At 37.7% G+C, this 26417-nt stretch overlaps 1 protein-coding gene across 12 annotated transcripts in view; it reads left to right on the plus strand.

The window, feature by feature from the left end:
* The window catches only part of PPFIBP1 (PPFIA binding protein 1), a 176112-nt gene that overhangs the window by 122144 nt on the left and 27551 nt on the right, over window positions 1-26417 (plus strand). For 3 of the 12 annotated variants that reach the window (XM_082352112.1, XM_082352118.1, XM_082352117.1), the window contains exons 6-15: window positions 5384-5470; window positions 6562-6675; window positions 7700-7831; window positions 11724-11816; window positions 12138-12230; window positions 13601-13715; window positions 15495-15527; window positions 16967-17028; window positions 20481-20565; window positions 23393-23547. In XM_082352112.1, the coding sequence (XP_082208238.1) occupies window positions 5384-5470; window positions 6562-6675; window positions 7700-7831; window positions 11724-11816; window positions 12138-12230; window positions 13601-13715; window positions 15495-15527; window positions 16967-17028; window positions 20481-20565; window positions 23393-23547 (969 nt within the window). The remainder of the gene's footprint in view (window positions 1-5383; window positions 5471-6561; window positions 6676-7699; window positions 7832-11723; window positions 11817-12137; window positions 12231-13600; window positions 13716-15494; window positions 15528-16966; window positions 17029-20480; window positions 20566-23392; window positions 23548-26417) is intronic. The other 9 variants (XM_082352113.1, XM_082352114.1, XM_082352121.1 and 6 more) reach the window with 6 other exon arrangements.

Raw genomic sequence — 26417 nt, forward strand, 5'->3', positions numbered from 1 at the left:
GGGATTGAACCCGGGCCACGGCAGTGAAAGCCCGGAATCCTAACCACTAGGCCACCAGGGAACTCCCCCCCCCCACTTTCCTTTGTTGATACTGAATTTTAAGAAATAGAATCATGAAATCAAAAGGGCATGGCAGTTTTTAAAACTATATATATTTACTGGGTGGAGAGAGAGAGAGAGAATGAGGGTGTGTGTGTGTGTGTGTGTGTGTGTGTGTGTGTGTGTGTGTGTGTGTGTGTGTGAGATAGTACTAGTCCAACTATTTCTTAACATTTGTTGTCCTTATAAAATTGGACTGATTTTCTTTTCCCTATTTTAATTTAGTTACCATTCTGATTTGGGAATGTTATATTCGAAATGAGTTCTGTGTTATAAATAAGTTTAATTGTGGCAAATCACTGCTTGTATGTTGACCTTGGATTTTAACAGGACAACAGAACTCAGGAAAGAACAACAAACCAAAAATGAAGGTTGGGGACAAAAGAGGGCCAAGTGTAGGCTAATGCAAACCAACAGAACTAAGAAAATCAGAGGAAAACACAGCATGATACTTTCAGCAAAAATAACACAAAAGACTCATACCTACCATGAATTAATAACTATTGAGACTGGGTGATGAGTACAAAGGGTTTCATCATTATAGTCTTTACTTTTATATATATTTGAAATTTTCTGTAAAAAAACATTTTAAAAAAGAGACCCACATAAGGCAAGATGTTAACATTTATTACATCTTTTTACTTGATTGTGTATTTATATTTGATGATTAAGGGGAAGTTAATATGAAAAGAAGAGCTTCTACTTAGATGGCAAAGGCTGAAGTAGATGGTGCTTGATATTACGTGTAGCACCTGCCACGTGAGGTCAGGCAGTTCACATTCTTGGGTGTGGTTTCTGGCTAGCCCTAGGATTCTATAATTCTATGAGGAATCAAGCTTTGTAGACATTTTTCCTCCATTATGCCAGGAAAATCTGGCAAACACCATGGGTTCCTTAATTAAATTAAAGTATCACTGTTACAGCCCAGCTGCATCTCCTGCCCTACCCTCCCTGATGTGCTACAGTCCCGCCCTTCCACACACCGTTAGTTGACGATTACGTTGTTGAAATCCTCCAGTTGATTCCAATTTTGACTTAAACTTTCAGCTGGACTGAACATGGTCAACGTAGGGTTGCATCATGAGTTGAACTAGAAAGAGTTATTCTGAAGGCATCTCTGGAATTTTGAATAAAGTAATATGGGCTGGTGTTCAATGTATTGGATGTTAAATTGACTCAACAAGAGTTTATACCAAATATGTTTCTAATTATGAGCTTAGGGTTTTGTAAGCATCATGGGAGAATCAAAAGAAATGTAAGAGAGTTTCGTACTGAGGTACTGTTGGGAGGAATAAGTGACCAACTCGCGTAAAATCACTAGTAAGCCCTCCCTGGTGGAATATGATGTAAAGTTAATTGTGAAGTTCAAGACAAGACACAGAAGAGAAGTCAGTAGAGGAGAAGAGAATGGCACAGTATAAGGAGGTGGGAACTGGCTATGAAAGATGGATTTCTATGAAAGATACAGGCAGAGAGGAGTGGGAGGGGGTACAAGGGTGGGCACAAAACCTTGGAGTAGATGTTGGAAAGGAGAATGGACGAAAGTTCATTGAGAGGAAGAAATTGATGAGGAGGAGGAAAGAGGCAATAATTGTAGGTCAATTCACAGGGAAACAGGAAATCAAGGTTCCAAAGTAGAGGAATGATAAGCTTTTAGGAAGGAGTTAAGGCTCAGTTCCCCTGAGACTGGCAGGAAGGAAGACAGGGAAGACGTAGGAGGCAGTACGTAAGGTGCGTTGAAGAAGGAAGTATATGAGGGAGTTCATGCTAGAGGACCTCAATTACTGTCCATTAAAAAGGCTCTGAGGTCACCTCTTAAATGTGGTAGGAAGAGGGGGGTACAGGCTTGAGGGGAAAGGAGCTAGTGATCATGGAGTGTGTGTACCAGGTGGCAGAGGAAATGTGAATAAAAGTCTTACTGAGAAGGAAGAAGGCCAGGATAAAACCAAACATTCATTCATCTTTTATTCGTCTGATGTTTATTGAACTCCTATCATTGTTCCTTCATTCAGCAGTCAGTTAGCAACAGTCCTTCACTGCGCGTCAGATGGAAAGAGGAACCGACAGAGAACGCAAAGTCTGTTGGAAGAGAGAGACGCATAGGTAGCCAGGTCTAACCTAGTCCTTTCAGTGTGATGCCTGCTGTAGTGAAGGTTCATCCGGATGCTGTAACTGGCATATAAGTGAACAGGCAATTCAAGGAAGACTTTCCAGACCAAGCCCCATTTGAGGTGGACCTTAAGGAATGAGGAACAAGGAGGAAAGGGGAGGAAATACAGTCCATGCAGAGGGAATAGAATTGGTGTGTGAGAGAGCATGCCGGGTTTGGGGAGGCTTGGGGTGGTCTGGGGGGTAGAGCACAGGAGATGGAGGAAGAATAGGGGCGGTAGGGTATTTGCCTAATGGAATTTACCTCTTGCTAACATTTTTGAGGCAAAGGTAACAAAATTAGCAGAAACAGAAATAAACGTGAATAGAATAGACCTTTACCTGCTTGAGTAAGTCAACACAGTGCTTTGAAAGCATGTAACCATTCCAGTGGTGGCTCTTTTGCTTTATGTTCCTATAGTGATTTTAGTGTTTAAAAATAAACTACTCTTGGACTTCCCTGGTGGCACAGTGGTTGAGAATCCGCCTGCCAATGCAGGGGACACGGGTTCGAGCCCTGGTCTGGGAAGATCCCACGTGTCGCAGAGCAGCTAAGCCCGTGCGCCACAACTACTGATCCTGTGCGCTAGATCCCGTGAGCCACAACTACTGAACCTGAGAGCCACAACTATCAAGCCTGCGCGCCTAGAGCCCGTGCTCCGCAGCAAAGAGAAGCCACTGCAATGAGAAGCCCACGCACCAAAACGAAAAGTAGCCCCCGCTCGCCGCAACTGGAGGAAGCCCGCGAGCAGCAACCAAGACCCAATACAGCCAAAAATAAATAAATAAAATTTTAAAAAATCTAAAAAAAATAAAAAAATAAACTACTGTTGAGTGTTATGAGTGCTTGTAAATATCAATACAGTGTTAAGAAACGTGAGTATGCTCATTGTGGTCAATTTTTAGTATTTTTAAATGGATAATTTTGTAGAACTGGTTTTGAAACAACTTATTTCCATATCATAGACAGTGGTTTCATGAAACACTTCTAGAACTTGCCCTAAAAACACTTCTAATCTTGCTCTAATCTCCTTCAGTCAGGAGAAGGAGGATTTTTGTTTTTTGTCTTCACTGAGCAGAAAGCTTTTTTTTCTATCCAATGAAATGGATCTGTTTATAAAACATTGCTTATGTAGTTTTAAAAGCAGATGCCTGCTAATGTTCATAATCAACATGAGGAATTTAAAGCTGTATAGGGCCGGTCTCAGCACTTTTTTAGATGGAGAACATACATTACACATCCTGGCTCTTTTCCAAAAACCTGTCCTCAAGAAGTTAACATAAATTTCATTTTCCTGGTAGTCCTCAGGGATGGAAGTTATCCTGGCCACTCCGTCAGACTCCTCCTAATACTTGTAATTTAATTCCGGGCACTTCAGTTTACAACATAAATAGAATTATGCTGTGATAATTGTGCAGGTATGTGGTCAAGCAGGTGATGTTAAAAATTGTATCCACACAGCGCGTGCTTACTAAATTAGTTTCAGAGTCTCTTGTGGCCTCATGGGAAATACATCCAGTGCACCGATGTTTTGAGAAGAAACATCCTGCAATTTTCTTTTTTGTTTCTTTTTTGATCTGTTTCTTTTTGTTTCCTTCCCAACACATAACTTTTGTTATTCTCAGAATTTATACTTAAAAAGTGCATTAATTGGAAAGGCAGAATGATAAAAGCACTTAATTCTGGAAAAATAATTGCTGTCACATCAGCCGTGTTCTGGGCAGTAAGCATGTACAGTGTGTATTTTCTTGAAGTCTGAGGTTGTTTATTTGCTTTTTCAGTTGAACTCTGGGCGGCCCCATCTAACCATTCTGGGAGGCCCCATCTAACCATTTTGGACTCCACTGGCTTTTATTTCTGTTGTATTTGAATGAGGAATCAGGAAATTCTATTGGGATTACACATTATGTGATTAGGAACTATTTAAATGAGATACCAAGAGACACAGCACATATACTACTCTATTTCAAAATGACATTTTTTTTTTATGTTGTCTGCGCTCTGTGAGCCTTTTCAATCTGTCTCCTTAATCACTTGTATATATTGCAGTACAAGACAGCTGAGGAAAAAAATCTGCACTTCCTTTCCCAATCTGTACTTCCATTGGCATTTGTGCCATCCATAAATACGCCCAAATCTGATAAAAAGGGGGCAGAAGGGAGGAGAAAAAAGAGTAAGCACTAGTCTAAGTAGAGCACTGGGCTGGATGCTTTGGAGGTTACAAGATGATACCAGTTTGCAGGCTCTGCCTGGAAGCTTAGAGTAATAGTAGGTGAACAAGCAAACCCACGAGAAGTTAATGAATTCAGAACGGAACGTGGTAAATCACCGATGAGCATGGCTAGTCAGTGCTGCAAGGGGAGGTCATTGTGGACTCAGTGCTTAAGCTCGTGGGGGAAAAGAGAAAGGCTTCAAAGGGGAAGGGAAGATTTGTCCTGTGATTTGAAGACTTGAGTAGCAGGAAGAGGCCGGTGGTGTAAGTTGCCCCTGCTGTCTCCCGTGTAAAGGCCGGCATTGGTAGTCCTGGATTTGGGACTTTGGGAGGAGAGGGCAGGAATGGAAGGACCTCCCAGGTCATTCCCGCTGATAGAGGCATTCAGGGGGAAAGAGCGATTTTGTGCCCACCCACATGCTCACAGAGCTTTGCGTGCCCAGGTGGGCATCCACTGTCAGTGACTATCAGTAGCCACTGTTCCTTTTGGGTCATTATTTTCTTCTTGATGAGTTTTTTGTTCTTGTTGTTGTTTTGTATATGAACCGTGTTTCCTTCTCATATTTTCTACTAAGGGCAGTAACAGCTGCGCTGAATTCAATTCAGGTTCCTTGGATTAAAAACATATGCAATTTTTATTTACCCACAGTAGTTCAATTTTTACTCTTCTTTTTTTTTTTGGTAGCGCCAGGTCTTTAGTTGAGGCAGGCAGGCTCCTTAGTTGCGGCTAGCCGGCTCCTTAGTTGTGGCATGTGAACTCTTAGTTGCAGCATGCATGTGGGATCTAGTTCCCTGGCCAGGGATTGAACCCGGGCCCCCTGCATTGGGAGCGTGAGTCTTAACCACTGTGCCACCAGGGAAGTCCCTCACAGTAGTTCAGTTTTAAAGAGGGTCAGGCTTACCCATATCACTTCCTTTTTCAGGCAAATGGACACCTCCCTGGGAATGGAGATGTGTATCAAGAAAGGCTGGCACGTTTAGAAAATGATAAAGAATCTCTCGTTCTTCAGGCAAGTGATTTTTAAATGCTGTTTTTCCCTCATGACTTAACTTACAAAGACCATTTTAAATTGGGATGGCAAGTTCAGATGCTCTCAGGAGCCAGACTGCTAATAGAAATAAGTGCAGTAGGCCATCTGTGCACGTTCAGGAGCTGTGAGGACTGTGGCAGAACAAGCATACATGTGGACAGCACTTCTCAGCCTCTGCTCTTCAAGGGCCAGTCTGATGACAGTGGCATCTGATTTTCTGATGTGATCTGTTTTTTTTTTAATATATAGCAGAAATTCTGATTTTTATACTATATATGTGTGTCTATATATTCATACATCTATTCCATAAATATGAATAAGTATTTCTGAATCTGAATATATATTTAATTTTTCAATTTTGAAAATGATACCATGGACCAAACAAAACACAAAGTGGGTAGTGGAGTCCTGTTTGTAGGCTAAATTAGAGTTTTCCTCTCCTTCATAATCTTTTAAATCCTTGGCACGTGGTTTTACTTTGGTATGTTGAGCTAAAAGAACTGAAGCATATTTACCAGGCTGGTGATCGTTGGGAGGAAAACTCAGGTTTGCAATAAGCACTGAGGATGAAGGACTAAGCCAGTGGCTCCTCTTGGACCTCTGAGCTACACCCTGGCTTTTGAACACATTTGTGGACCGTGTGATCATGAAAGATCTCATGGAATTTGGATTCCCTGGACTCTTTATTTGTCAAGCGTCAGATTTAAATAGTCCTTGATGACTTCTCTTTCAAACATTAACTTCATTTCCTCTCTTAATCTCTAATACCACCTCCTACCCCCACCATCCCTCAAAAAAGATAATTTCTGTATGTGTTCTTTCTCTGTAAAGTGTTGCACATCCCCAATCAGCCCTAACTTCCTTGAAAATTGCATAGGAGTCCTCAGACCAATAAGCAGCACATAAATAAGAGTGTGAAGGTCTGGTTTCTTATTAATTCTCAGATTTCTTTTTTTTACAGCCAAATGAGTGGTAACATCATCCCAGTTTTTGTTCTATGTAGAGAAATAAAGTTGGCAGTGGGACCCAAATTCTTCCTAATCCATTACAATATTTTGCTCTAAATACAGGTAAGTGTGTTAACAGACCAGGTAGAGGCTCAGGGAGAAAAGATTCGCGATTTGGAGTTTTGCCTTGAAGAGCACAGAGAGAAGTTGAATGCCACAGAAGAAATGCTACAACAGGTATGTTCAGAAGCCGGTACCGAGGTGGGGTTTTCCTGCTGGACTATTTGAGATGCAACATTTATATGTTGTGTTTGCTCTGATGCAGGGGTGAATTTCGTGATTCACTTAGCCTGGTTTATTTTACTTTTTTTCTTTTTGGCTGCGCCGCTCGGCATGTGGGATCTTAGTTCCCGGACCAGGGATCAAACCCACGCCCCCTACAGTGGAAGCATGGAGTCTTAACCACTGGACCACCAGGGAAGTCCCCTGGCTTATTTTAAGCAAAAAACCTAGAGTAGCAGGTCTCTAAACACATACACACAGTAGAAAGTGTTCACTGCAATTAGAGTCTGGAATAAAATATTAATAGGATTGTAGATAATTTAAAATTTCTCCTTTATGCTTTCATATGGTTTCCTAATTTCCAACCATGAATGTATATTTTATGATTAAGAAAAAAGATAAGTACCTTATATGACTTATTGGAAAAATTTTATAATGTATGTGGGTACACACACATATGGTGCTCGTCTATGAGAGGGTCTATAACACAGCAGGTAGAATACACACTGGAGCGAGACTGTTAAGGGTGAGTCCCTGCTTTGCCATTTCCTTCTGTATGACTTTCTGCAAGTTCTTAACCTCTCTGTTCCTTAGCTTCCTCGTCTGTTGGATAAGAATAATTCATGAGTTATCCTTATGAGTTTCTATCTCATAAGGTTGTTTCGAGGACTGAACCACTGAATACCTGTAAGAACAGTGCCTGGCACATAGCAAACATGATAGCATCATCAGTGTTATCATCAGGCTTAAGAATATATACGTTTATATATGTGTGTATCAATATAATGCTTATTGAGCATTAGTTCGGCTCTTTGAAGGGTAACTAAAGCAAATAATTTTTTCCAAATGTATCTATTTAGTAATTAATCTTCACATCCTCTGCTTAAGAGTTACTGCTTTGCAGTCATAAGTGAGACACATCCATATGTGGCTGTTTATCATAAAACAACTTTTGGATGTATCTCTTAAATTCTAATAGGAGCTTCTGAGCAGGACATCCTTAGAAACTCAGAAGTTGGACCTGATGGCTGAAATATCTAACTTGAAGTTAAAACTGACAGCTGTAGAGAAGGACAGATTGGATTACGAAGATAGATTCAGAGACACAGAGGTAAGTGATACCCTTCCTGTCTCTTTATATACATATACATATGTATGCACATATATGTGCATACTTATATATCTCGCACACACGTATTCCTAGAACAAGTTGAAATTCCTTGGAGTTGTGAAAGAGAGGCAGTTAATTACTGTGTTCCCTCATTATCCATGCTTCTTTTTAAGAATAAACTTACACTGACTTTTTATCACTGAATGATAGTGGTAATTTTTATTTTGAGACTTTTGATGTGAAATATTAATCCTTCCACTTGCCTTTAGAAATACTTTTGACTTTCGGACATTTGGAGCTTCTGTCTATCTAGCCATCCATGCATCCATCTGTCCATCTGTTCATCCATACTGATTCTCTTCATTGTGGAAATAATGGGTTCAAGTGCATGATTTTACTAGTAGTTCTTATTTAAGCACACTGATTACTTACTCTATAGTAAGTAGATTTTTAAATGTGTATAGCAAACATGCTTTCATTGTGTAATCATAAAAATCACAGATTTTTAGAGGTCATTTAATTTGGCCTTCTACTTTTGGTCTAATCCACATGTAAATCATTCCAAATAAATACAGCTCAGTATACTTTTGTGAAATTCAGGGTAGATTCTACAACTTGAAATACCCATTTACCTGGCTAAACATGCCTTCTTGTTTGTTTGACCTAGTTTATTGTTAATCCAGGTTTTCTAATTTGTTAATTGCTTTTTTGTCACGGGGGGAGTTCAGAGCATATCCATATGAAATCTATTCATTTGAAAATAAATATAAAGCACTGTAGAAATTTTTTCTCTCCTAGGGCCATCTCTTCCTTTCTCTTTATTTTGTTTCCTCAGTTGGGGTACGGAGAGGTGTCATACTGAATTAGAAAATGGGAACCAAGAAGGAGAGAGGAGAAATCATTTACTTACTTTCCCCCTCTATCTTCATTTCAAATATTTGTTTTGTGCTGACTACATGCCATCACGATATGATATATATTATCCACATGTTATCCACTGTGTGAAAGTCCTTCATAGAGCTGAATTTAATAAGGTTTACTCCATTGCTATTTTTAAAATTAAATTTTCTGTCAAAGATGTAACTATAATGGAAAGTCTTGGTATATGTATTGCTTATTCAGTAGCAAAAGGAAATCTCCAACTTAGCTCATGTTTTAATCTTAAAGCTCTTTGTCAGTCACCTATATGTTTTTCATTTAATTGAGACTGGGGCTCTTAAAACAAAACTTAAGAAGTTACCTACTTTCATTAAAATTCTAGCTTTTGTGCTTTCTTTAAAAATCTGTTTGGATATCTCTTCTTTTCCCTTCTGTCTTTCCCTGACTCCACAGCTGCTACAGAACACATTGGTAGAATTCAGTCAACAGATGGATAACATGGCACTGGAGCGAACTCTGGTGTCAGGAAAGAAGTTTATAGTTTGGGGGCATTAAGAGGTGGCCTTATTATACACACAAAGTTTAGGGAAAGTCTTAACCGGCACAACTGTGGTTAATTTGGATACGAGATGTTAACCAAATATTGGGACTAAATTGAAGTAACTGTTTTAGGATTTTTAGGATTTTTTTTTTTTTTTTTTTGGGTAAGACCCCAGAGCAATATTTACATCTCTTGAGTTTGTCTGCATTTTTTATAAATCCTTTTTTTGGTGTTTCCTTGCTTCACTCGTGCATTCTCTCAATCATATGCAAGGTGATCTTGTTATCAAACTTGTAGTAATCCCTGATAATTTTCTAATAAACATTCAACACTATTGTTAAAATGTAGCATGCACATACTCAGAGATTATGGGCTATATGATTAACTTTGTTAAACATGAAAATAAAGTAGTCTTCAAAATTAAAACTAAAAAAATTAAAATTGAATATGCTCATTTTCTTAGAATGAGCATAGAATGCTCATTGTCTTAGAATTTTAGATTATTTGGAGATTAATTTCTAAGAAAACATTGGAGTAAGGGAAGAAGTATAGATACTTCCAAAAGATTGGGGGTAAAAGTCTCGAAACTTTGGAAGATTGAGGGCTTGCCTGTCCCAGGAATTGCTGATAGATGTTTGGCATTGTTCAATGCTGCCCCCTTGTGGTAAGAATACAGATATCAGAAATGAGTTTCTGTGGAGCCCTGAAGAGTTTTCTGAAAAGGAAAAGATAACAGGGATTTTCTTTTTAAAACAGTGCTGAACTTCTGATAAGAAGTTAGTTGGAAATAATTTGTATTACATTTTAAAAAGTTTCATGTTAAGGAGCTACTTCCAGATTTTCCAGCTTGACTTTTCATGGGAAGGTAGGGCTTCTTTCAGATTAGAAATTTATGTTCATATTTATAGTGTTGCCACAAAGGATAATTGGGTAGGTTTTTTTTTAGTAGAAAAATGACCTCAATTTATAATTCTATTTTCTTCATTTGTTTCTTCTTCTTTACAAATTGCCACTGTTTCTAAAGGAAGTGGTAAAATACAACAATCCAATAGAATTCAAAGCTGTTTTTTACCAATAAGAAAGTGGGAAAATATATATAAGAAAGACCAGATTGATTAAGGAAGGCTACTAAGAATTCATATTATGCAAAGATAGTTAATAAATGGGAGATACATAAATGGGAGAAACTGACTTTTTCCTTGAACTTGAATTCTGAGCTTGTAGATAAGGACTCACAACTAAAATGTTATTAAGTGATGTCAAACAGTTATTTACCTCATTCATAAAAGGAGAAAATAGACTTCCTCTTATTGAAACATTGTATTAATAGTAATTATAATTAATATTAATAAGTAATTATTATATAATACTAGGTAGTACTTTTCCACCTTTTACAAGAAACTACAATTTAAAAGCTTGTAGGTTTTCTGAGAAGTGTATTTCACGACAGCATTCTTTTTTCTAGCCCCTGTGAGATTGAATTCTTACACTTAGAAGTTTAGAATAATCCCTCAATAAAAAAGTTTTATTTCTTATTGCATTGTTCTATTTGTTTTTTACAGCATTCTTGTGTAATTCTTTTCCGTCTATGAATCTGTGGCTCAGGAATAAATGTCTTGAAAAGAAAGGAACAAAAACACGTTAACCATTGGTGGGGTCTTCATGCCTTGTGGTTAAAAAAAGAAAAAAGTTTTCACAGAGTATTTGAGCCCTTCTTTGGATAAGTTGGTATTGTTTCACATTCTAATTTCCTTTTCCTATTCTCTGGGCTCTGGACAAAGATATGTCACTATTGCTCAGAATATTTAGACAATTTTATAAGCAAATTAGTTTTTTTTAAATAAAAGTAGAAAAGTTGTATGATTGTATTTGTATTATGAAAACATTAGGATTGCTTTCTTCTTCATTTTCCAAATATAAAATTATTATGATACTGAATATATTTGTAAATGATAGGGCCCTCATCTACCCTCAAGTTGTGAATCCTTGGTCTAAAGTGTTTAAATTTCATTTGATTCTCCAAGATTGGGCTGATGAACAATCTATTTTTTTGTAGAAAAATTAAGAAATTATAAAAGTATTTTTATAAATATCTATATACCACTGAAAAGTCTCTGAAAGTAAATGACTTTACTAAGGAAAATTTCTCTGGTTTATTTTAAAAGATAAGAGTTCATATAGTGGTTTTTAGTCTAGAAATATTTGCTCAATGATAGTAAGTGATCAGCTACATTTCTTAAAATTTTAGTCACCTTTCATTTTCATAATCAATCCCATCATTTTAGGGCAGAGGCAATGTTTTCAATGGAAAGATGCTTTAATTCTCAAGGAGACACATTCATTTTCATTTGTTTGATCTCATTCATCCAGCTTTAACTCAGGAGCTATTGACTGAAGATTTCCAAGCTGCTATTTTGGTAGATAAGTGTGTTACTGCTTTCCTAATGAATTTCCTTGTCGCTTTTTGGACAGGGGCTAATGCAGGAGATCAATGATTTGAGGTTAAGAGTCAGTGAAATGGACAATGAAAGACTTCAGAATGAAAAAAAGCTGAAAGCTACCAAAGTAAGTTCTCACAATGGCAAAAATTTTTGTATAAATGGCTCACTATCTACAATCAATAATATAAATAAAATACATTTTCTACTTAGTATATGATTAAGAAGGCGTTTTACAAGGGAATGAAGTTTTTCCCCAAGCTGGAGACCATCTTGAATTTAAACACTACTGTTCTGAATAAGAATCAGGATTTAACTAATCTGATAGAACATAACCTGTCATTTCTCTTAATTATCTAACCTCCTTTATAAACTGATACTGTTTTCTTGGTTACTTAGCTTGTCTTTTTCTATCTGTAGTTTTCTTTCACTCCTGTCTCTCTACCAGTCTTTAATGGCCAAACTTTCTAGCATGAAAATCAAGGTGGGTCAGATGCAGTATGAAAAGCAGCGGATGGAACAAAAGTGGGAGTCCCTGAAGGTGTAGTAGACCTTGGGTAATGGGGTCCATGGCCTGTTGCTTTCTGGCTTGTGTTGTTTTGCTGTGATGGTGTTTTTAGTGGTGTGTGCATTCATTTTGTGTGTGTGTCACCTGTTCTTTAAAAATATATTTAAAACTGATTAGAGGGACAATGCGATCCCTAATATTGTTTTCAGAAACATATGAAATAGTGAAAAACAATAAGCAGGTAAAATAAAAGTATTCGTTTATAAATTAAATCTCACTCTCTTGGACTATCTGAGATTCAAGCATGGTAAAATAATTGTAGCAATTCACCTGTGAAAGAACTCTGGTATCAATAGTAGACACTGTTTTCTTCCTTCTTGACGATAAATGTGTACATCGGTTAACTCTGTCATGGCAGTGAGTAGAAGTTACTGCTTAGAAGCACAGTGAGAATGGGCAGCACTTCTTGCTGGTGCTACTGAAAATTCCTTGTATTTGGTGTCCATTCCTACCATAAATAAAAACTATAGGGCCAACTTCTTAGCTCCATTGGAGAGCTACATCTTCTCATAATACTAAACATAGTACGTATCTTTAGAGACTGAAACTATGTTAAGAAAAAGAAAGGTACACTTATTAGCGTTGCATAGCTTTATTTCCTGTGTTAAATACAGCCAGCAAAACTTAAATTTGTCAAAGCTAATTCTTTACCAAAATGAAACGGAAACAAACATTAGTAAATAGATAGAACATTGGATTTGGGGTCTTAAATAGTTGTGTAGTTTAAAAAGAAAAAAGACTTAAAATCTGTTTTCTAAATCTCTTTTTTTCCATTGTTGTAGGAGATTCTATTCTTTTACCTTAGTGATGAGGATGAATAATTTAGTTCCATGATTTGGCTAAAGTTGTTCATCGCGTGCTACCTTACCCACTAATTAAGCTCTATCTTGTCCAGGGAACATGAGTGCCATCTTGAAATGCTGAATAAATGTCAAGCAAGTCTAATATATTATTTTCCAGTTTGCATTTTGTTTTGCTTGTATGACACTAAGCATCTAATTTGATTATCTTCCTTGATTAACTTGGTCAGATTTTTTACTTAACATAAGATTTAAACCTTAGGGCTGCCCTAGTCCTAATCACACTTTAAAAGATTTATTTTTAATTTGGTCACAAGGAAACTTGAAACAGTTATACCATAATTATTATAAGTTGTACTTTTATTAATTGTCTTGCTTCCTGCTTATCATTGCCACTGTCTGATTTCTGAAGTTTGCGTCTAAATTCTTGTAGTTTTTTGTTTCATTCACAAAAACTAATTATTGACTTAAGAGTTAACAGACTCTCTGAGTATTCCCTTTTAGTCATAATCTACTCTTTTTAAATGAATTTATCATTTGTAGGAGGAACTGGCATCTCTAAAAGAACAGCTGGAAGAGAAGGAATCTGAAGTAAAAAGACTACAAGAAAAATTGGTTTGCAAGATGAAAGGAGAAGGGATTGAAATTCTTGATCGAGGTAAGAATATGTATTTAACATTTGTTCTCTTATTTTGTTAAAGTCGTCCAAGATCTATAATAGAAACTGATGTTAGATGATGTGTACCATTAGCATCTAAGAGAGAGAGGAGTAGCAGAAGCCATCTGGGCCCAGGACTGCAGGAACTCCTCCAAGCCTCTTTACTGTGCTTGGGCATCTATTAACTTCCTCTTGAGCAGCTGAGAAGGGCACCTCTGTACTTCAGTGGGACTTAATTTTAGATTACTACATGGTAAATTCCCATCATGTCCAAATTGCAATACAAGGAAGTGTCAAAAAGAATTAAAAGGAACCAAAACTGTGTGTCAAAAAGAATTAAAAGGAACCAAAACTATGTCCCAAGATTATTCCCCTCTGAACTGAACTTGAGACAACATAAAGTAAAGCATTTAGGAACCTTGCCTGCCTTTTTGAGAGGAGAGAGGGAAGGCTCTGTATCTTTGGAAAGTTAATGAACATTTCTTATACGTTGAGCCCTCAACCTTCTAGAAAGCAAAATAGGTTAATTCTGTTTTGGGAAAACTGTATGAATTTATCCAAAAAATTGTTTTCATAAATTGAGGAGGTTTGTCCTGGATATTATATGGACTGTAATTTTTCATAATGTAGGTTATACCTGCTAGAAAATAACTTGAATGAAATGTGGGTTTTTTAAAAATTATATTTGGAAATATATATGCCTGTAACATCTGACAACACTCGGTCAAATTTAACCTTTCTTTGTTACAACAAATGATATGGCAAAAGCAACTTCTGACTCATTCAAAACAGAACAAATTCCAGTTAGTGTAGATTTGGTACATTTTTATCTATTGCTTTATCTATTTTGTCTATTTTATCTACTATTGTCTGTACAATGAGGGGCTTGAATTAGATTACCTCCAAAGTCTTCTTGGCTCTAGAATACCCTGGTTTTATTTACCTGTAGGTATCACAATCCCCTGTCCATCAGAAAACTCAATTCATCCAACATTGAGGGAAATGGATTTTTCCCCTCTATTTTGGCATGTGTAGAATGTATGTTCTTCAAGGTCACTCACAGACAGGTCATGCTTTCAAGATTCTAAGGAAAAAAATGGAATCATAGAGGCTATGTGGGCTAGAGGCTGTGTTGGCTATGTTAGAGTAATGCTACCCAAAGTCGGATCTGAGGAGTAGCACTGGTCTGTGAACCACCTGTTAGCAGTACACAGCCAGGCATTAAGAGCAAGTGTTTAGAAACTTCATGGAATCTGATGTTGACATAACATCTACCTGCGTGATCAGTGGACTCATCTTGGTGAACAGGAGATGGACCACTTCAGTGTTGTTGAACTTGAGCAGTGAGATGAATATGACATAAGCAGTGTCCTAATCACATTCAGGAGGGTCACATATCAGACTGTAATGGAAATGTGAAAAACAACCAATGCAACATTAGCTGGTTTTTCATCACAGTTAGTGTAAGAAGCACTTGTACTCCGAAGGCCCAATTTTAATACAAGAAAATCAAGGTTCAGAAAGATGAAGTAACAGAGGTAGTAACTCAGATTTACATCTTCTGATTAACTACATTAGGTTCTCTTTCTAACCTCACAGAGGGCATATTATATTGTAGTTATCAGTCCTAAAGTCATAAAATAATGCTTAATATTCAGTCTTTATGAGGTTAGAGTCTCTTTATTTTAGGTAAAAGGAGACCAAATAATAGTGCTTTTAAAATATTACTTATTGTTGTAATGTATGCTAACTTCCAATTCGATGGGTTTTCCTGCACAGATGAAAATTTTAAAAAGAAGCTCAAAGACAAAAGTAAGGTTTTTGGTGTATTTCCATCAGCCTTTACATTCACCGAAAGTACTACTTGGACTGTTCTTTGCATGTGTTTTAAAAACATTTCTCTCCCCAAAGATGTAAAATTGCTTCATCAATAAGCTCCCCATTTCTTCAGAGTACACGAAATAGAGGGCAAATAAACAAACAATAAAACAAGGAGTAAAAGACCATTTTGCTTATTGTTCCTGATTCAGCCCTTTTGCTCTGCACGATATAGCAGAGCACCCAGAGTGGTGGAGGTGAGGAAGCGTTTTCTCTGTGGCCCAGGAGATACAGGGTCAGAGGAGAAAATAATGTTTATACTCCTATGAAAACCTACTGTTTTTACGGTTTACCACAGTTGAAGATTGTTTTGAACTTTGCTTTTGTTTTCCAATGTTTTGTAGCCCACTTTTTCACTGAGATCTATATTAAGGGCTTCTATAAACATATCCTCTTGTGTTACAAAAGAAATTGTACCCAGGCTGACTAACAGAGACTAGATTTAATGCAGTGTAAAGATAAAGCCTTAGTGGACTTTCCTCCAGACATTAAGTTCTTAAGGGAATTTGCCATAAAAAAAAAAAAAAAAAGCAGTTCCTAAACAGTATACCTTAATTGAAAGTATTATATCAGAGCTGAATGATGCACCACTGTTTTAAAATTTACCTTCAGTAGTATTTTTTTGTCCTCAAAAGCAGACAACTTTAGCTGAACTTTTTCCTCTGTTTCAATTTTTTTAATTTGTGAATTCATTTGGGGTTGACTTTCCATATTTAAAATGTTTGTTTTTTTATTACTAAAGTAACATGCTTTTGTATTTGAATATCACATTTTAAGGAGAATCACTTACTTTGGCCTTTTAAAATAGTATTGTTTAAAAACGTTTTAAAATAGTACTGGAAATGAAGTTTATAGATGAAGCAAAGTACTTGTTATCCTTCTGTATGGAACCTACAGCCAGCTTCTTAGCATGATACTCATGTAAATATCACGTTCCTTCAGGCTCTTACCATTTGTGTCTCCATCTTGGTTATAACCGAACATCATTTTCTCTGCTTTTGTCATATATACACCATTCATTGCTTTCACCTGCTTTATAAGTTTCTTCGTCGAAAACTCTGTATTTTTATTGTTATAGCACTGAAATTTCATCTTCAGTGTTCTTATGAGGATTTTGTTCTTGCTTTGAGAGAGGGTAGTTGTTTTCTTTCTGGAATGATGACTATTAAGGTGAGTTAGAAAGTGTTCATTTTTCAGGTTTTCCCTAAAAGAGAATATGAATGGTAAATGTGCCTTTAAAAAAAAAAAAGAAAGTGGAACAAATTATTAACATCTTTACCTTGCAACATTTCAATCTGAAGAGTCAGTAGCTTCTTGTTATTGTCACACAAGTTAACTAAACAGACTTCTGATTTGATGTTGTGATATTTCAGATATTGAAGTACAAAAAATGAAAAAGGCTGTGGAGTCTTTGATGGCAGCAAATGAAGAAAAGGTAACTAGATGAAATTTAAGTGTTTATTTGGATGTGTAATAACATCATTTTGATCATTCCATGCATTCTCATCAGATATCCCAGTTTGAAAGAACATCGCCTAAACACAGCTCACATTAAGGGGCAAGCATTCTCCCTTCCTGCCCAAGTGGGCCTGCTCTCGGGGGGCGGGTCATAGACGTACTTGTGCTGCACAGACAGGAATGGAGACCAGCAGCCCTGACTCCACTGAGAATCCACCCCTCCCGCCCACCCCCTTGAATTTAGAAAATGTTCAAGTTATCAGATCAGCTCTTTATATTCAGGTGACAAATGAGACAAAGGATACAGGCCATAGTACATCCTTTCTGTGGTCCCTGGAAATTCTGGACTGCCCTATGAACTCTGAAGGAGGTAGCCATGGCAACTTTAGCTTCATGATCATGTTGATTTTCTTCTCTAGGAACATGTTATTTCCTTCACACTCCTGGCCTCTTTCACATCTGGGATTGTCTCTGCTCTCCTGATGGTGAGATACCAGGAAACAAGCATAGGCACCATGTAATCAAGGATGGCACTCGGCTTTGTTTTAGCTATGCTGGCCTAATGCCAAGGTCTCCAAGAGGGTCTTTCCTCCAGCTGTTGCTTCCCCTTACTTCATCCTGCTAAGAGCAGGGATGCAGGGACCCTACTAAGGAAACGTGCTTCTTCTTGGCTTCCCTGACCAGCCATATACCCAGCAGGCAGGTTCAGCTCCTGTCATCAGAACTGCTCTCCCCTCGTGTCCTTTAATGAATAGAACAGGAGACATTTTCCCACGAAAAGAGTAATTTCAAGGAAATAAAAACCAAGCAAATGCCAAAGAACTTTGTCTTGATCTTTTTGTCTCATCATAAGCTTCTTTCTCTAATTCTTTCTTGCCTACTCTGTTTGCATATTTATTTATTTATTTATTTATTGCCTTTCATTCTTTTCGTTCTTTATTCAATGGAAATAAACTCTTTCTCCTACCCACCTACCCATATATAGGTTTCTTTTTGCTAGTCTTCCCCACATCAAATAAAAAGAAAAGTCATTAGCAAGCTGCCCACATAGATTTAATTTGAAAAAAAAAACACTAAAATTCATTTTGTTTTAATTTCTCTCCCTCAAAAAGCAACAATAACAAACGAAAATCCTAGTGTTGAATGAGGGCTTACTAGATGCACAGACTTCTCTAGGAGCAGCAAGAGTGACATAACTTCTTGGTGGTTCCAAGAAGTCTTCAAAGAGGACATATTTGGGCAAATTCTGAGGGAGAGCAAAGAGTCATTCATCAGGAAAATGAAGGATTCTGGGCAAAGGATCCATGAGTGAAAATATGTCTCAGAACCAAGGCTTGAAACAGCCAGTGCGTGCTGGGAATGTTCTGGAGCAGGAGATACAGGTGGAGGAGTTGGGTGTATGAGAGAATGCTATGGTGAGGCTAATGATTTCATGATTTGGGTTCTCAGCTTTAGACCTTGGACAGTGAGATAATTAAATTGCCATGTTAGAAAGCTAACTCCAGTGGCAGAATGGAAGCAAGGATAGGGAGGGAGAATGAAGACAAAAGAATTAAGAAGCTGTTAAAATAAGTGAGAAATGAAGACGGGCTGAAATAAGGCAATGGCAGTGAAGTGGTAAGGAGGGAAGGGATTTCAGAGAAATTTACAGGTCGACAAGATTTTTAAATCTTTGGATTTGGGAGTAAGTTTCTGGGTTGAGCAGTGGGGTGAATGATGGTGCCCATAAAAGAGTTAAGGGAATCCAAGCAGAGACCGAGATACTGGAGGCAAATAATGAGCTTCATTTTAGATGTACTCAATTTGATGTGTTCATGGGACATTACAAGGAGATTTCTCATAGAAAATTGGAAAATCAATCTAAATTTTAGGATTAATGTAGGATTATAGATTGGTGGGGAGTGAACCCCATCAATTTTAGGAGAAATGTAGAGTTGAAATATATAGATTGGTGGGGACAAAACTATAGTTCATGTGTCAGTTTGCTTTTGCTCCATGATAAATCACATTTATTATTTCTCATACTTTTGTAGGTGGGCTAGATTGCTCTTCTAGTCTGGGCTGGCTTTGCTGATCTCTACCATTAGCCGGTGGCTGGAATGGGGCTGGATGGTTTAAGATGGTGTAACTCACATGTCTGGTGATTGACTGGTCTAGGTTGACCCCAGCTGGGTTGTCTCTTCTCCAAATGGTCTCTCATCCTCCAGTAGACTAGCCTATGCTTTTTTTTTTTTTTTTTAAGGAAAGCCCTTTAATTAATTAATTTATTTATTTATTTTTATTTTTAGCTGTGTTGGGTCTTTGTTTCTGTGCGAGGGCTTTCTCTAGTTGCAGCAAGTGGGGGCCACTCTTCATCGCGGTGCGCGGGCCTCTCACTATCGCGGCCTCTCCTGTTGGGAGCACAGGCTCCAGACGCGCAGGCTCAGTAGTTGTGGCTCACGGGCCTAGTTGCTCCGCGGCATGTGGGATCTTCCCAGACCAGGGCTCGAACCCGTGTGCCCTGCATTGGCAGGCAGATTCTCAACCACTGTGCCACCAGGGAAGCCCTAGCCTATGCTTCTTCATGTAGTGGCCTCAGGGTTCCCTAGGGCAGCAAGAGAGGGCAAGCCCCAATGTGCAAATACTTTTCAAGCCTTTGCTTTGAACCACATTTGTTATATTTCATTGGCCAAAGTAAGTCACATGGCCATGCCCCAAATCCATGTGGGGGGAGCTAGGGAGCCCATTTTTATAATTTACCACACTGAGGGCCTGGGAAGAGAGAAGAGGGTAAAGGACAACACGTTGAAGCTCTAACATTTTATATTCTGGGTTGGGAAGATAGTGGGGGTTATGGAAGTAGAATGTTTATCTGGTCAAGGAATAAACAAATCAAAACAGAAGAAAAGAAAGAGTGGAGAGAAAAGTGAAAGAAGGAAAGAGTGGGGGTCAATCAAGTGCCATCTAGAAGTCAAATTAGAAAAAGGATGAAAAGTGTCTGTTGTTTTTAGTAAAGAAGGTCACTGATCACTAATTGAAGCAGCTTTGGTGGAGTGTTTTGAGGAGGGAAAAGCCAGATGGTGATTAATGGCAGCTGGTAAAGATAGCAGGTGTAGATCTTTCTTTCAAGCTCTCACTTATGTTAGAGAGGAGAGTAAATGAAGTTGATTTTTTCTTGTTTTTTTTTGTTTCCTTTTGTATCTTATTACCTTGTTTTGTTTTTGTTTTTTAAAGATGGCAGCTGAAGGATAGGATCTCTAAATTTAGAGGTACTTTTTCTATGTCTCTGATGTACGTAGGCAAAATATTCTGGACATTACCAGTTTTACTAAAGTTTAGAAGTATTCTTTGAATAATGTAAATAATTCATGTCTACTTATTCTTTGTGTCACAATTACTTTTGTTGTTTTAAAATCATAGTATTAAAGATGATAATTTATTTATTAATAGGATCGGAAAATAGAAGATCTTCGACAGTGCCTGAACAGGTACAAGAAAATGCAAGATACAGTGGTACTGGCCCAAGGTAAAAAAGGTAGTGTAGCTCTAAAGATTTTTCTGCTTTACTTGACTTTTAAGTGGCTATGAACTTTTTTACATTTGGCCTCAATTTCTTTCATGAAGTATATCCATTATTTCAAGTTAGGTGGCTCATTTCATTCATTCAGTGATGTTATTAGGCATCTGTTCTCTGCCGGAAAGTGTGTCGGCTGATGAGTACACTGTTGGTTGGTTGCCCAGAGAGAGCCTCTCCACGGAGTTGATTAGGTAACATTGCAGAGAGAAAGAAGGACAGCACCTGCAAGGACCTCGGGGAAAGAAGACCTTGGTGTGTTTATTAAAAAACAAAAGGAGACCAGTGTACCTGGAAGGTAGTGAGCAGGGGGGAGAGTGAGACAAGATGAGATAATAGAGGTGAGCACGGCCGGGTCATGCAAGGTGAGAGGTTCAGCTCTTATTCGAGCCCAGAGGGATCCACTGAATGGTCTGAACAAGTCAACCGCATGATCTTTGTGACAAATGGACCATCGTGGACTATGGACCGCTGGGACTATTCCAGCAGTGTTGGAAGGAAGGGAAGTCAATCAAGAGGCCCTTGCAGTATTGCAGTGGGAAGATCTGATGGTGCTGATTGGAAATGTATTTTGGTGTTAGAATCAACTCGATAGTGTGATGAATTAGATTAGGAGAGTGAAGAAGAAGAAGGCATCAAGAAAGATCAACATTTGTGACTAAAGCAACTAGCAGATGATGGTTCCATTTACCAAGAGGGGGAAGCCTAGAGAAGGAACATGGAAGTGGTTGAGGAGGATTGTGTTCAGCTTTGAATGTGTTTTAAAAATATCTGTAAAACATCTAGGTAAAGATAGTATGCATTTTGTTGTATTTATTATTATTTTATCTGCTGATGGGCCAGTTGGCCATCCACAAATGTGGCAAAGCTTTGGGGGTCATTCGAAACACACAAAAATGTGAAGAGCTTTGAAAGTTCTCTTGTTCATTAGCACTGCCTAGTTGGGGTTATTTGCTTTGAAAGTAAGTGCTGGCTACCAAATATAAAATAGATAGCTAGTGGGAAGCAGCCGCATAGCACTGGGAGTTCAGCTCGATTCTTTGTGACTACCTAGAGGGGTGGGATAGGGAGGGTGGGAGGGAGGGAGATGCAAGAGGGAAGAGATATGGGGATATATGTATATGTATAACTGATTCACTTTGTTATAAAGCAGAAACTAACACACCATTGTAAAGCAATTATACTCCAATAAAGATGTTAAAAAAAAAAAGAAATTACCTAGAATTACACATATCAGTAACTATTAAAAAAAAAAAAGTAAGTGCTGGAAATAAATAAGTCTTTTGGAAGGTACTTATGGGACACTTGGATTTTGAAATTTTAATCTTGATGGGTTCACAAAGAAAGAAAATTCTGCTTTAGACCAGGATCTTTGAAAAAAATGGATCTTCATCTTTTTGTCCAGAAGGCCTATTATTAAGACTTTATAAATATCTGAATGAGCAAATGAACCTCTAATTATCAGTGTAGACTTATGACAATTCTTACCACTCACCATTTTCTAAACCTTCACAGGAGTCTCCTAAGGAATATTGCAAATTCTCAAGTAATTAATTTTTACATAGTCATAGCATTTAAAACATTGTTTGATTTTATAGAATCTCAACACTATAATTCTAATATTTAAAAATCAAGGAAGAGCAGATTGATTTCTGTAATTAGACTACATTGTAAGACACTTGGAAAACAGATAGAAAGGGTAAAAAAATCACTCAAAATTGCACTGGCATGATCATTGCTGGCATTTTCATGTAATTCTTTCTGGCCTTTTTTTTCTACGCATATAAATACATAATTAAAAGAGATAGCTTTTAACCATGTACAGCAGGATAGATTTTTATGAACCATTGAAAATTATGTCCTGTTATATTGAAGAGTTATGTAAACAGTGATTTCTAACTAGGTTTTATATTTATTTAGGTAATCCTCAGGCAATTTTAAGAACACCTAAATTCTAATAAAATTAGAGTAAAAATCTAATAAAAACCTAAATTAAGAAGCTATGTCTAGTTAGTATCTTTAAACAAGTATATGATTTGCCATTTTGTATTATTCAGAGAATAGTTGGAAGGACCATTCTATTTGTAAAAAAAGAATATCTGGCACTGTTGTTCAGCACTTAATCCTTTTCATTTCTAGAGATGTAAAAAAATTCTCAGAGTTGCTGGTTTGCTGGTTACGTGGTTCCTTCTCTCCATTAGGCCATTCTTTCTACTTTAAAATGAAATGAATGGCAAAAAAGGATCCTCTTAAGAGGGATCAAAGGGTCATCTATTTTTTCTTCTTTTCCTTTTTTCCTGTCTACGTTTTTTCAGGAGCACAGTAGCAATGAAAATGGAGTTGTCTAAATGGTGACTTTGTTGCTGTTCAGAATCAGTTTTGTTGTACCACTGGTATTCCTCAACTGGGTTATTTCTGAACTAAAATTTATAAAGCCCCAAATGTTGACATAGAATTACAGGAGGGTTGTTGGACTAAGTTAACTTTTAACATCAATGCTGTGAGTCTATGATTGTGTCTATTAAACCACTAGTAATTAATACCTCTACTAATACCACTACTGGATACTCATGTGGCCCAAGAGTCCCTGGGCCTTAGGTGCCCACAGTTTAAGATGCTGTTTCCTAGGTCCCACGTTTTTGTTCTTCAAGTGATGCCAGGAGTTGACTCTTTGATTTTTAAGGATCAGAAAATTTTTTATATTCAAGATAATTGGGATTCTTATCTTCCTCCAAAAGTAAAAAATGAGGAGTTGCTGGTGTCCACTTTCCGCTTTGTCGTTGCTTAGGCCAAGATGGCGACTTTGAAGACCTGCTCCCTTCCAGTTCCTTCTCCACTTTGCTGGACGCACAGGGCTTTAGTGATCTGGAGAAAAACCTGTCATCTACGCCGGTAATGGGATCTCCCAGTCATGACCCATTTAACACAAGTGCTCCAGAAGAGGTATTTATAGACTCAATAGTTTCTTCATGTTAAAGAGACTCTGTCATTGAAAGTTAAAGTGCCATTGATAACATCAAAGACATGGGTTCTTTTCTCAGTTGGGTTACTGACTTGCTTTGTCCTGGCAATTATTGTGACCTCCTGGTCTTTATTTGAAATGTGTGTTTTTTCCCTCTCTTTATTAATAAATAAACACTTGGGCCGTGTCAAAACCGCTTATGTAATTCAGGAAAGACATATGAATCCCTTGGAGATGGATGTCATCTTCAGTACTAGATTATAATCTACTTCCTAAAGAATAAGTAGGGAATAAGTAAAGTGGAGGTGAAGTGAGATTATGTAAATTTATTTTAGTCACTTGTGGTGGTAACTGTGAAAGATGATGGACTTCAGTTAACATGCTGGGGATTGTGGAGCCATGTATTGCCTGGGGGTACCCAAACCTGAAGTCAGCAAGTGAACTGATCTACAAGCGTAGTTATGGCAAAACAATAAGAAGCAAATTGCCCTGACAGATAACACATTGATTGATTGATTTCTTGGTAAATATGGAGTCATCTGCATGGAGGATCTGATTTACGGGATCTGTAGTGTTGAAAAATGCTTCAAAGAAGCAAACGCCTTCCTATGGCCTGTCAAATTATCTTCATGAGGTGGAGTGAAGAAAAAGACCACCCACTTTTTAGAAGGTAGAGATGTTGGCAATAGGGTAGACCAGATCAACACATCTATTAGAAGGATGAACTAAGATGTCTACCATGATTATTTTTGTAATCTGGTCAGTTAATAAACAGTGACTGCTTTCAGTTTTTTTTAAAAAAAGATCATGGAAGAAAATTTCCCCCTGACTTTGTTAAACTTGAAAAAAGCAACTAGAGGGACTTCCCTGGTGGCACAGTGGTCAAGAATCCGCCTGCCAGCACAGGGGACACGGGTTCGAGCCCTGGTCCGGGAAGATCCCACATGCCGCGGAGCAACTAAGCCCGTGCGCCACAACTACTGAGCTTAATCCACTCCATTAGATAAAAGCATATCCGCAAATACCTTCACAAAAAGCCCTTTACTGCCTTAGGTTCCCTGTAAGGCCACTATGGGATATCCCTTTGTTTTTAGAGTTTTTGATCTTTTTGAAAGGTTCAATGAGACAGCACCACCTTGAATTTTCCTGTCTTCACAAAGCCACACCTGTGGCTTCATCTTAAGACTGTTTTCCTGACAGCACCTGTGCTTGATCTTTGCCCTGAAACCATTTCTGAATTTTAATATGTAATGTTCCGTCTAGGGAGACTAGGAATGAGAAACAGTTTAATTTTTCAAGTAAATAATCTTGGCTCCTTTATATTTAACAGTTGCTTCTTTGGTCACCTCTCTTCTAACATTTTATTGTAAGTAGCGAGAAGAAATCAAATGGCATATTTATTTTTTATATCAGTTGCTCATAATTACGTAATGAGAATATGAAATTTGAATTGAATGAAAGTGAATTCAAGGAGAAAGCAGCATTTCTTTTTTAAATGTAAGAGAGAGCTAAAATATGCCGTTACAAGGAATTAGCGGGAAGGGGAATTGGATGAAGATAGTCAAAAAGTATGAACTTCTGGCTACAACTAAGTACTGAGGATGTAAAGAACAGCATGGTGACTACAGTTAACATTGCTATATTGTATATTTGAAAGCTGCTGCTAAGAGAGTAGATCCTAAAAGTTCTCATGACGAGGAAAAATTTTTTTTTTTCTGGTATCTATATGAGGTGATAGAAGTTAGTTTAACTAAACTCAACTGTGATAATCATATCACAGTGTAGGTATGTCAAGTCGTTATCCTGTACACCTAAAACTTATACAGTGGCTATATGTCGATTACATCTCAATAAAACAGAAAGGAAAAAAACCCAAGGAATCAGTTAAGGAATAAGAGCTATTTTAGAGGGAAAAATCCCCTAATTTTTTTTTTTTAACATCTTTATTGGAGTATAATTGCTTTACAATGGTGTGTTAGTTTCTGCTGTATAACAAAGTGAATCAGCTATACATATACATACATCCCCATATCTCCTCCCTCTTGCGTCTGCCTCCCACCTTCCCTATCCCACCCCTCTAGGTGGACTCAAAGCACCAAGCTGATCTCCCTGTGCTATGCGGCTGCTTCTCACTAGCTATCTGTTTTACATTTGGTAGTGTATATATGTCAATGCTGCTCTCTCACTTTGTCCCAGCTTACCGTTTTCATTCCCCGTGTCCTCAAGTCCATTCTCTATGTCTGTGTCTTTATTCCTGTCCTACAGCTAAGTTCTTCAGAAACTTTTTTTTTTTAAGATTCCATATATATGTGTTAGCATACGGTATTTGTTATTCTCTTTCTGACTTACTTCACTCTGTATGACAGACTCTAGGTCCATCCACCTCACTACAAATAACTCAATTTCATTTCTTTTTATGGCTGAGTAATAGTCCACTGCATATATGTGCCACATCTTCTTTATCCATTCATCTGTCAGTGGACACTTAGGTTGCTTCCATGTCCTGGCTATTGTAAATAGACCTGCAATGAACATTGTGGTACATGACTCTTTTTGACTTATGGTTTTCTCAGGGTATATGCCCAGTAGTGGGATTGCTGGGTCATATGGTAGTTCTATTTTTAGTTTTTTGAGGAACCTCCATACTGCTCTCCATAGTGGCTGTATCAATTTACATTCCCACCAACAGTGCAAGAGGGTTCCCTTTTCTCCACACCCTCTCCAGCATTTATTGTTTGTAGATTTTTTGATGATGGCCATTCTGACTGGTGTAAGGTGATACCTCATTGTACTTTTGATTTGCATTTCTCTAATGATTAGTGATGTTGAGCATCCTTTCATGTGTTTGTTG

The sequence above is a fragment of the Balaenoptera borealis genome, assembly GCF_965194805.1.
Source record: "Balaenoptera borealis genome assembly, chromosome: 13".
Lineage (NCBI taxonomy): Eukaryota > Metazoa > Chordata > Mammalia > Artiodactyla > Balaenopteridae > Balaenoptera > Balaenoptera borealis.